This window comes from Malania oleifera, chromosome 7 (genome assembly GCF_029873635.1).
Source record: "Malania oleifera isolate guangnan ecotype guangnan chromosome 7, ASM2987363v1, whole genome shotgun sequence".
Lineage (NCBI taxonomy): Eukaryota > Viridiplantae > Streptophyta > Magnoliopsida > Santalales > Ximeniaceae > Malania > Malania oleifera.
In genome coordinates, this window is record NC_080423.1 from 78,130,719 (window position 1) to 78,143,650 (window position 12,932).

The window sequence follows — 12,932 nt, forward strand, 5'->3', positions numbered from 1 at the left end:
ACCACCACCAGCACCTTCTCCTTTCTTTGCTTCTTCCAACTCTTCCTTCCTATCTACCTCTTCTTTCTTATTTGCTTATCTTCAATCAACCCTATTATTGTTCTGCGCTACCAAAAGCAAATATATAGCTTCAACTTTCAAATCAACCTCTCTTCTATTTGATTCTAGTCTCCATGACTTTTTCGCTACTCCCCTCCTGAAAATTCCAAATAAAAGCCATTTTTTGATCTTTCAAGTCCCAAAAATCCCTAGATTTCAAAACTTCTACATTCCTCCCATAAAATTTACCAAAACATAATAAATTCTTTGTTCAATAGAAAGACAAATCTTTCGAAGAATGCAAGTACCCAAAAAAATAAAACAAATACAGCTTTTTCAGCTTCCTGGTCCTAGAATAACACAACTAGAAGTTTTTTGAGACTCAGGAAGTGAACAGAGCTAATGCTTAAAAAATCAAGTCAATGTACAAATTATTAAAATTACCATTTCTTGGAACCTGATAGCTTCAAAATCGGTGAGATCACAATTCAAATATACTGCAAATATTAAGAACTGATTATATAAGATCAACGCTCAAATTGAGTACAAAATGTGTTCCAATTTGATAAGAACAGTTGAACGTCTTTGACCAAAAGGCACAAGCACACGACACAAAGAAAATCCAAATCAGCACAAACATTCACCAACAGAAAGGAAAACGCCCTTAATCTAACATATACAGCCTAGGCGACCAAACGCACAAAAGACTAGCTCAACCGCCGAAGCCATAGAGAGTCCTGCCCTGCCTCTTGAGCGCGTAGACGACGTCCATGGCGGTCACAGTCTTCCTCCTGGCGTGCTCGGTGTACGTCACCGCATCGCGAATCACGTTCTCGAGGAAAATCTTGAGGACGCCGCGAGTCTCCTCGTAGATGAGACCGCTGATTCTCTTGACGCCGCCCCTCCTGGCGAGACGGCGAATCGCGGGCTTCGTGATACCCTGGATGTTGTCTCGCAGCACCTTCCTGTGCCGCTTGGCGCCGCCCTTGCCCAAGCCCTTGCCTCCCTTGCCTCGGCCGGACATCTTCAAACGCAGAAGCTTTCGCTGGTTTGCTGGCTGCTATGGAATGAAAATGTTAGGGTTTTCAGATACCTTGGTTGTGGTGGGAAAATGGTCTTGGCCTCTGGTTTATATTGGAGATGACTTGCGCTTTTGAAAAGGCCCGGGAATCACGCAGACCGTCAGATTGAAGTCTCAATCGACGGTAAATAGTATCGATCCGTGTGGTGTAGATTGTTTGTTTCAGGCCGTTGATTTCAGATGAATCGACGGTCGGGGAGCGCTTGCGTTCGAGTTTCTGGATTGTGCTTTTTCTTGTGATTTGCTTGTTTGGCGTGTTCCGGAGACGCGGGAGCTTTTTAAACCGGAAATGTTCATTCTAGGAACCGCTTGTAAATCGAAAAATATTTGAAAAAATATATATTAAAAATTTTATATTATCATGCTTAGATATTAAGAAAAATATAAAAAAATAAATTAAAATTTTAAAATTTTACACAATGTTAATATTAAAATTAAATTTTATTTTTAATATTATTTAATATAGAAGGAAATTTTAATATAAAATAAATTTCCTTTTTTTGTCTTTCCTTTTCTTTTCCCAAGGAAAATCTTTGATGCAAACAAACTCTTCTTCTTTTTTTTAAGACATTTGGTTGGCGGTACTAAAAATATTTTCATGAAATAACAATCTCGTATCATTTATAAAAATAAGATGTCTGCCTTATTAAAAATATTTCTATTTAGTTTATTATAAAATTCCTAACAAATATACAAAATTTTTATGTCAAGTTGAACGAACATCAACAATTGGTTTCAGGGCTGTTAGTTATACAATGGCAAGAATCTTTGTTGATTTTTTGAATCTGATCCATGTTTTGATGCTGACAAAGTACCAGTATCTTATGTGTGCATTTAGTGTGTGAACAGATTTTCATTTCAGCACGAATATAAGATACCGAAAAATTGATGTCAACAAAAACATAAAGCTCTTACTCTCCTGGCGTTTTCAATGAAAATTTGAGAGCAAAAAAAATAAAGAAGATATTTGTTTTTACTTGTATATGCATTAATTTTTATATTTGGTATGTAATAATGCATACATCTTACATAATATATTTTAAATGCTCAGATGATCGTAGAATGATCATAGGGAACCAAATGACCATAGGGCACCCTTCGGTCGACCGACGTCAGATTTTTAAGATTATTTCTCAAAGACTTTAGACTGACCTTAGGACCCTGAATATTGTATAAAAATGTCTTTTATAGTCTTGAAAATAAATATCATATAATTAGGGACATCATTTTAAAAAAAATGACCGAAAATATCGAAATTGGCATGTTCGATCGACCGAACTCAGTTACACTGAGATATTCAGTCAACAGAACTCCCACCAGGTCAATAGGTTGACCTCTCAGTCGACCAACTAAATATATACATGCAATACCTGGTCGACCGAACCTTCTCCGGTCAACAAGTTGACCTCTTGGTTGACCGACCATAATTATATGAGCAACGCTCTAGTTGACCGAATCCCCACGTGGGAAATGTCAACCATCCGGTTGACTGAACCTCCTAGTTCAAATTGACCCAGTCGACCGAACCGCATGGATTTCGAAAATCGCCTTTGAAACCCTTAAGATGGTCAACCATACTTTCAATTCAATTTTTCTCGGGTCGATCGAACTGGACACTATAGTCAACCAAACCTTATGTACAGTCGACCGAGCCTCTCGGGTTGTTGAATTTTTTACCACCGGTAAACGAGGTTATTTTTAATTAAACATCATTAATCTTTTTCTTAAATGACCTCCGTGTCCCCAAAGATCATAATTTTCACAAACTTTATAAATACCCCCTCATTACTCTAGATTAACAACTTTGATTAACCCAAATTTTCTTTTTAATCAATTGTTAATCAAAGTTCCCAAAAAAAAAATTTTATTGTTTAAATCATTATTTTAAGGCAAAATATTTTATATAAATCTCTCAAACTCTCATTCATGCATTTATTTCAAAATCATTTTTAAGGAGAGTATTTTATTTATGACATTTTATTTGCAAATATTTTTGAGAGTATTACTTAGGTTTTCTCCCAATTATTTATTTAATAAATATTTTTAAGAGAAAATTGTTTATTGCACAAACATTTTATTGAGCTTAACTCCTATATTCTCCAAGTATTTCTCATTTGCATAAATCTTTGTTGGAGAACATAATACTCATTTTCCATACACATGCTACTTATGCAAAATCATTTGATAACACTCTTATTCTATTAAGCATTATTACATATCATTAGAAAGTGCATGTATTTTATGAGCTTAAAAGTGTATATTTTTGCTTGTATTTTCAGAAGCATTATCTTGTAGAAAAATGGTTTAATTGTATCGATTGAGTTCAGTCTGAGATTGAACTGAGGAGTCTCAACCCCGTAAGTGAGACCAGTTCGATTCAGTTTGAAAATTGAACTTGGGAGTCTCATCCCCATAAATAAGATCGGTTCGGTTAAGCCCCAAAAATTTAATTAGGGTTTTCCTTGCCCAGAAATGAGAGGACGTAAAAAGTTTTTGCTCCGTCCGTTTAAGTAAGCAGGGTTAGTGTAATCCTTGGGAGGCATGCCTAAGGCGGGGACATATGCTGGTTTTCCCGAACCTCAATAAAAATATCGTGTCTCTCTCTCTCTCTCTCTCTATCTCATTTAATTTCTGCACTTCAATTTTCATATGTGTATGTTTGTTCATTAACAGGTATAATCATTTGTATGCACATTTATTTTAAATGAGATATGTGTATATGTCTACATTGTTTAGATTTTGTGATTGCTCATATTATGAATAATATACTTCAGAATCAAAGACCTTACTTACTCACATGTATACACATTGATATATATCTTACTGTGAGTAGATACCCTGTTTATAACAAATCTCGCTTGAGCATTAATTCTCTGTCATATGCGAGTTCAGTAATTTTACTGTGCTTATTGTTGGTACAAATATGTTTTTTGGAGAAGCATATACTTTGTACACAAATTGTATCTTGATTTGATTGTATTTTAGGCGTGGGTTTGAAGAGGGAGACTAGCCCTGTGAAAAGTCTCAGAATGACTTTAACCCAGTTAGGAAAGTTAAGTGCACCATCCTGTTAAGGTGTTGTAACTAATCCCGCTCCACCCGTTAAGTGAGCAATAGTGTAATCTTCAGGCTTGTGAGTTGAGGCGGGGACGTAGGTTGTATTGGCCGAACCCCGATAACATATCGTGTGTCTATTATTATTTTTCAACACTTTATATTTCAGCACACGTATGTTATATTTAATATATTGTGAATGTTGTGCATGATTTAATTTCCACATATCATTATCTGCGCAATTGGTATATGATTAAAAAAACCCTAGGTTGTGTTATACTATTATATGCTTTAAGCAAGGAAAAAGGTTTAAATTTTCAATTCACCCCCCTTTTGGGAATATATCAATTCCAACAAGGGTTCTTAAATCATATATGACAATTTACATAATAAAACTGTAATCATGAATTCATTTTCACAAATCTGTATAAAACATAAGTTGTTCATAATTATGTAAAATATTTGTCATATTTTGCCTTGGTATAGCAACCAGCATATCATAACTCGGCATCTAGTCGTCATATAAAATCTCGGCTTATAGCCGTCATATCGTATTGCATCATAACTGTATGCATACTCTGTTCATTTATGCCAATTCAAACTATACTCATGCCACACAATTTTTTATCTGATAAATCATAAATATAATAAACTGTCTGGGAAACATACAAGTTGTTGAAAATAGACGTATAAGCATCTCCAGGGTTTTAATTTAACTCAAACTATAGATTTTACTGAAAATATGAGATGTTTAAACCGTTCACGTCAGTTTTCCCCAAAAATGTATAAAAGTCAAAACAATCATTTTCATATGCCTGATTCATTTAGAAAATCATATATACCATTTTTGTAAACATATATTACAGTTTAATCGGTTCGTATTTCAAAAATAACTAGCATAATCTAATTCCCTTACCTGTTTTTGAAGAAACTACCTAAAACCTTCGAAACCACCAAAACCTAACCGTTCAATTCCGCCGAGAATCGACAACCTACAAGCAGAAAGTTCCCAGGGCTAGAGAGAGAGGCAGTCAAAACCCTAATTTTTAGAGAGAGGAAGAGAAAGAGAGAGTTATGATTTTTTTATAAAAAGTTTAGGTTGCTTCGCACTTAAGTAACTCAACTCGTAGGAAAACCATCGATGATTTTTCTGGGTTTGACAAAACCGTTGACGGTTTGACACTTAAACTGTTCTCTACAACTGTAACCATTGATGATTTTTTTGAGACTCCTTGAAACCATTGACAGTTTGGTCCTATGCCAAACTAATTTCCCCCTTTTCTTTTTCCTTTCTCTTTTCTTTTATTTTTTCTTTATTTTCTTGGGTTAGGTTACTACAATCTCTATGCACTGTAGGGTAATATAGTTCTAAGTGGAGCTATAGCTAAGAGTTATGAGTCAGGAAACACTATTTTTTGTAATGTAACCACGCACAAAATGGTGGGTATTCTTAATTAAATTAGTGTGGATGTTTGTGGACCAGTGAGAGCAGCATCACGGGTTGGACATGTATATTTTGTGAGGTTATAATGTCTAGGGGTATCTCATGTAGCATAAGTTTGAGGTGTTTTCTAGGTGTAACTTGCGGCTGAGGTGGAGTACCAGATCGGGAGAGAGTTCCTCATGGATACGTGTTTTGTTTTATGTTTAATATATTTTGTCCAAGTTATGTAATATGAAGAATGGATGTACTTTTTTATGGGTTTGCATATGTAAATATAGTACTCTAGTATTTTGTTTGAGGTTATTTAATTAATTCCACTGCGTGAATGGATTCAGAGACGTATGATTGGTCTCATGACACTCTAGGCCCCATGTTGCGGGTCCGGGGCGTTACAAAAGTGAGCGGTCAACCGATTTAAGCTTTTTAAGGACTTTAATAGTTAGCTTTGTAGTCTAATGGCTAGTGCCTCATCGATCGACTTATGAGAGAGGTCGATTTGTCTGAGTAGAAAATTGACTCTAATGGATAAGAAACAACTAGCTTTGCTCCTAACTATATAAATGTCTTATTAAGCCCAAGGAACTAGAGAACATTTCTATATTACTTTGTCAATTGCGTTACTCTCATGTCTCTTTTTAAAACACTATTATGCTCAAGTTCACTCATCTTAAGAGAACTCTCCAAAAATTATTGTGTAGATCTTTTGAATATTCATTGAAAGTTAGTCTCTGTGTTTCAAATTGTAAATCATTCCATATGAGGAATTCTATGTTGTATTCAAAGCCTCATTGTAAGTTGATGACCTTACCTTCATCAAAGCAAGGAGCGTATTGTGGTGTCCTTGCCACTATTAAGGTAAAAGATAAAGTAAAACCTCAATATGGATGACCTTGAAAGAGTGAACATAGGTTGAATTGCCAAACCGCTATAAAATCGTTTGAATATCTTTTCCATATTCTCCTTAATTTAAATTGCTTTGTTTGTGTGTTTGTTTCATTTGTTTAAATTGTTTTAAGTTCGATGATCAAATATCAAATTTTTATTAATCCCAATTCACTCATCTCTCGAGTTGCCACTAGGGCCAACAAAATATGCTCATTGTCTTGCAAAAGGATTAAAACATTATATCCACAAATAATATTAATATAGAAAATAAAATAAAAAACATAAAAATTGAATTGCAAAAAGATGTGTCAATCTCACAGTTTATCCTATGCATTATTTTTCATAGGTCTTGAGTAGTTGTAGACTATTATTATTATTATTGTTGTTGTTGTTGTTGTTATCGTTGTTATTTGCATTAGATGTGGTTTTTGTTGGTTAGACACTAGACTCGAAAATCAACCTATATAGACAGGTTGTGAAAAATGGGAAACTATCGACCTAATTAGGGACCAGTTACTCTCACGATCTGAGTTAATAATAAAAAAAACATACTCATTGACTTATTGAAACCCGACTAGAAACGGCAACCTAGCTGACCCCCCCTAAATCGGGGTTGATACATTAAGCCCAAATTTGCTATTTTCTTTTTCTTTTTTTCTTTTTTTTTGCAAATACTTTCCTAACCCATCTAAATTTGCTTAATCCAGCCCAATAGCCCTTAACCTAAATCACTAAATTAGAAAAACAAATGTCATTAGTTGTTTCCAAGGGTTTCTTTACATCTTCTTTACCTTTCCTTTGAGCAAAAAATTAGAATTGCAAAAGATGTGTCAATCTCACAGTCTATCATATGCGTTCTTTTCACATGTCTCGAGTAGTTGTAGACTATCATCATCATCATCATCATTATTGTTGTTATTATTATTATTATTATTATTATTATTATTATTATTATTATTATTATTATTATTATTATTATTTGCATTAGAGGTGCTTGTGGTTGGTTAGACACTAAACTCGAAAATCAACCTATATAGTCAGGTTGTGAAAAATGGGAAACTATCGACCTAATTAGGAACCAGTTACTCTCACGGTTTGAGTCAATAGTCAAGAAAACATACTCATTAACCTATTGAAACCCGACTAGAAACTACAACCTAACTAACCCCTCCCCCCAAATCGGGGTTGATACCTCGAAATTAGCTAACCGATCATTTTACATAACTCTGGAATTAACTAACCATCCTCATACCACAAATTTCAATATACTCCTATTTAAATATCAAACACCCAGTTTGACCACAAACCGTTAAATCACAACACCTAAATTGTAGAGGCCCGAAAAATATAATAATAAAAGAAATAAGGAAAATAGGAAATTCAGTTTGGGAAGCCCAAACCGTCGATGGTTTTGAGAGGGGCGCTGAAAGCCGTCGATGGTTTTATTTTTACTGTGGGCCGATTACAAGTAAAACAGTTAAAAAGGAGCGGGTAAAACCCAAATCGTTGACGGTTTTGTGAGAGGAACAGAAAACCGTCGACAGTTTTCTTGGCAATGTTGAAATATAAGAAGACACGCGAGCTCTTTCTATTAATCAAACAAAATAAAATCTCTCTCTCTCTCTCTCTCTCTCTCTCTCTCTCTCTCTCTCTCTACCTTATGGCCCTACCCCCTCATTTTGATCTTCGCTCCATTAAGCCCCGTTTTGACGATCAGGAACCACCACGAGGTTCGTCGGAAGGTTCTCTGCAACTTCACCAAAGCAGATTTTCAATTTGGGGTTTTGGAGCACCACTCCAAAACAAGGGTAAATAAGGTGATTTAGAGTTTTATTGTTAATTTGGAGTATACAAAGCCTAGGAAAATACTGAATGATAAATATACTGGGGGTTGAATTAATTAAATTTGGATAATGTGAATTTCAAGGTTTTGAGCTTCGAACGTTATGGGGTGTGAATTTAGGGTTTCAACAAGCTTATCAGGAAATAGGTAAGGGATATTATGTTAGTTAAATTATATATTTTTACCAGTAAAATATAGTATATGATTATGGGTTTCTAGAGTAAGATTTTGAATAATTAAGAGTAAAAAATCACACAGTTTTACATATTATATTTAATGAGTTTTAATTATTGTGTGGCATGAGAATATATGTATAGTATAGAATTCTAGTAAGCTTTTACAGAACTATGATTATGTAGTTTTTACATAATCATGAAACACAAATTATACAGTTTTATTTACAGAATTATGATATTCAATTTCACAGTACCATGATATTCAGATTTCGAAACCATAACATATAGATATTACAATTATTACATATTAGTTTATTACAAAATCATGGTAAAATAGTGATATATATATAAAATAGTATTATATAGTATCAGACCCTAATGGGCCAAATCAGATTACAGAGCACGGTACCGTAGCTATTACAGTTCAGAGTGCAACCACACCTCTCAGATAGAGTGTGGATTTTATGAGTAGTCAATTGTGCCTTGGGAGAGAAGAAGACTCCCTGGTAGTCCAGGTTGAGGTGGCCAATCTAACGACAGAGGTTTTCAGTTGACTTATTCTGGTAGGCCAACCAGTGTTAAGTCCAGCCCACAAGGCGCACAACCCTATCATAAGGGGTTAAATCATGACATACATTTATCCATCTAGGAAAGTTTCCACAGTTATAAATATGTATATATATATATATATATATATATATATATGTATAGTAGCTAAAAGTATGATTAAGTAGAACGATAATAAATACATGTACTTTAAGTGACATAAGTGTAAGTTATGATGTATTTTATCTTTATATGTTATCTTAGTTTCAACCTAATTAACATATATATTGTTCACGTAGACTCATTTGCCACACATTGGTAATCATATTTTGTTATACTGAGAGTTGTCTCATCCCAATATTTATAAACATTTCAGGTGGTCCACTTAGACGAGCAGATTAGGCTCGGAGATAAAGAAGACCTTTGTACTACCCTGTTTGTGGGGTAAGTGATTTTGGGAGATGTATTTTTGAGTAGTTCCTAGGGGGTGTAGTGGATGATTTTTAAGAGGAGTGTATGTATGTTTGGAAACTATTGAGACTCTGGTATTGTAATTATGGTGATGTAAATTATGTTTTTCGCTGCATAGGTGTTTTGTTTCTATGAATAGGAATTCTCGGTGTCCACTTTGGGACTGAGACATTATAGTAGATTTTATAAGAGGTATCAGAGTAATATAATTTTGCAATCTATATATGGAAACAAATGGTATGAATTTTTGGGTCATTACATAAATTACCAAGATTTTCCTTCAAAAATTTTTCTCCACAAATCAACCAACCTAACCTCTGAGTTCAAATTTCAAGTTTCAGTCTCTCTGCTCAGAAACATCACCGTCAATGGATTTACTATGATTTTCTGAAACTTGCTACTAAAATCACAGAAGACCATCAAGGGATTTTTGCCTCCAAGCCATGAAACAAAACTCAAAATTTCCTACCAGTATCCTAAGCTACCCGTTCTTATCCTCATCCTAACTTGAACCTATACTCTGGTATTAATCCGCCCTAAAGTTTGCAAAACCTAACAACCTAAAGTTCTAATACCACTTGTAACGCCCTAAACCCATAAAGTGTGGTCCGGGGTGTCATGAGTTACATTCACAGATCTCTAATACCATAAATATCATTCAAGCAGTGAAATATAATTAAACATCCTCAAATAAAATATTAGAGTACTAAATTATACAACCTAAAAAGATGTATCCTTCTATCCATATTACATAAATAGAAAATAAAATAAACAAAATACATTTGAGTTCTACAACCACTCACTCTAAGCTATACTATCACCCCACTCTGGAGCTTGCTAGGCTCGATCACGAGACTGTCCTAAAAAATAAGTTATATGATAGGGTGGGACACTTCTTAGTAAGGATGGAATAAGTTATTATTAGTGTGTGGCCAATAAGTTTGGTGTATACAAAATATAATCATTTGTTAAATGACAACATCAACTATTAAGACACTTATAGACTGTATTCACACGTGCAACATCTTTTAAAAGCAAGAGTTCCTGAGGATTGGGGAGGTTACATGCCCATACATGTAACGCCCCTTTGCTCTGATACCTTATGTAACCTTACCCATTTAGTTTGGGTGTGACTACAATTGATACCTATCAAGGCACTCATCATACTTGGCAAGTCCTCGGGCGAAGAGTTTACTTCACCCCAACCACACATAATACCACATTATAAATTACATTTAATACTTTGCTCATATGGAAGCTATAAATCACACCTATATAAATATTATAAACTGTAAGTTGTTAATACTTTTGCAACTATAAGTTGTGTGTAAATACTTTGCAACTATACTCTGTGAACTGTAATCTCTAGAATATTCTGTTTTGTTATATTCTGTTAAAAATGCTCTGTTTTTATATACTCTACTCTGTTATACTCTGGTCAAATTTACAAATATGAATATAAGAACTTATTCCCAAATGGATAAACAACATGCTTCCTCCCATGACGGGTTATGCAGCTTGTAGGCTGGACTTAACCTTGGCCGGCTTGCCACCAGGTTAAGTCAACTGTACTTCATCTCTACGAGTATGACTAGCCTTCCCATGCTGGTCTAGATTCCAGGGGAAACTCTACACTTCACTGGTCCAATCGACTATTCAATACCAACACTCTCCTCGAGATGTGTAGTTGCATTCTACTCTTCATTATTGTAGGTACGGTACTGAGCGTGCTATGGTCCATCGGAGTTCTTAAACAATATATTGCAATTTAACAATAATAATACTCTATACTTTACTTTCTTTTCCACAGTTCCAAAAATAGTATAATACCCACACATCTTAGTATATCAATATATCATATTATAAACTCATAACTTTAATTAAACAATTATATTCTTTCTCATGCCACACGATTTGAGTGTTTCTTATAATTATATAAACTATTGGAAAATCGGTCATTTTATACCCAATATTTGTTTTACCGAAAATACAAGTTTAATCATCCCCACAATTTGTTTAATCAAAATATATATTTAAAGGAAAAACGGAGATAACCAACCATTCTCATTTTAATTCTTTACAAAATACGTATAACAAATCAAACCAATAATTTTAACCAGTCAAATCATTCAGAAAATCAACTACACTAATTTAGAAATCAAATAAATTAATTCAATCAGTTCAACTTTAAAATAACAATAATTATAAAATCTCTAGGCTCACAAACACCAATTTGATTAATTTATAATAATAATAATAACAATCGAAAATTTAATTTTCATATGCCATAATATTCAGAAAAAACGAATATATAATTTTTGTAATCTCATAATACAATTTAATTGGTTAAATTATAAAAATTTCTAACATAATTTATTCCTCTTATCTTATTCTAGAAGTAGTGCTTACAACGCTTCTACGATAAATCCACTCTGATTAAAATGTTGGTGGTCAAATTTGGAACCTAAAGGTATTTTTTGTTCTTCGATCGGCAAGTGTTTGACCTAGAAAATCAAGTAAAAAGAGAGAGGAAGGTTGAGGAGAGAGAGAGACAAGGAGAGAGAGAGTGAGCCATGGTTTAGGGGGGGGGGGGGTAAATTGAACCTCAATTGGAAATCTTCCTTTGGAAGATTTTCTTTTCATACATATATATAAATATATATAATACTTATATCTTTACTTCAATATGTTATATTACTTTATCCATATATATATATATATATATGTATACTTATATATCTATCATATTATTTACTTAATTAATTGATTAATTAATAATTAAAATTTTTTCCCTGGATTACCACAATACATTGAGCCCAAATTTGCTATATTTTTTCCCTTTTTTTTATGCAAATATTTTCATAACCGGTATAAATTTGTTTACTCCAATCCAATAGCCCTTAACCTAAATCACTAAATTAGAAAAACAAATGTCATTAGTTATTCCCAAGGGCTTCTTTGCATCTTCTTTACCTTCCCATTGAGCAACAGAGCAAGCCATTCTTGAAGCTACCAGCTCAACCCCACGGTCTGCATGCCACCATCTGTAGCTCCTCTGTTTCTAGCTTGCCAGCGCCATAACTTGGTTACTGCCTTAACTCCTCCATTTCAAGTTTTCCATCCTTTCATTGGAGAGGTTTTGAATTTGGATAAGATGTTTTATATGTATTGAAATTTGTCTAAATTCAAATTGACGATTCAAAATCGATGCTCCCATATGCAACTTACTTTTATGTCCCCCTGTCATAGAATTTCAGAGCTCATTCATTCTTTATTTTTTTTTAGAAATAAGAACTATTAACTCAAATAATAATAATAAAAATTATTAGTCAAAAACCTTTTCACAAGAAAGCAATTGTTAGGGTTCATCATCAAATTTCAATTAACAATTAA

General features: G+C 33.8%; 1 protein-coding gene across 1 annotated transcript; it reads right to left on the reverse strand.

Annotated features, from left to right (window-relative positions):
- Positions 1–534: 534 nt before the first annotated feature.
- LOC131159181 (histone H4) lies at positions 535–1,161 on the reverse strand. Its single transcript, XM_058113893.1, has one exon. It carries the CDS (start codon positions 1,061–1,063, stop codon positions 752–754), a length of 312 nt encoding a protein of 103 aa, XP_057969876.1. The 5' UTR covers positions 1,064–1,161; the 3' UTR covers positions 535–751.
- Between the last annotated feature and the right edge of the window lie 11,771 nt (positions 1,162–12,932).

Excerpts from the sequence above, each read along its gene's own strand:
- LOC131159181 (XM_058113893.1), bottom strand. The coding sequence starts at position 1,063 with ATGTCCGGCCGAGGCAAGGGAGGCAAGGGCTTGGGCAAGGGCGGCGCC.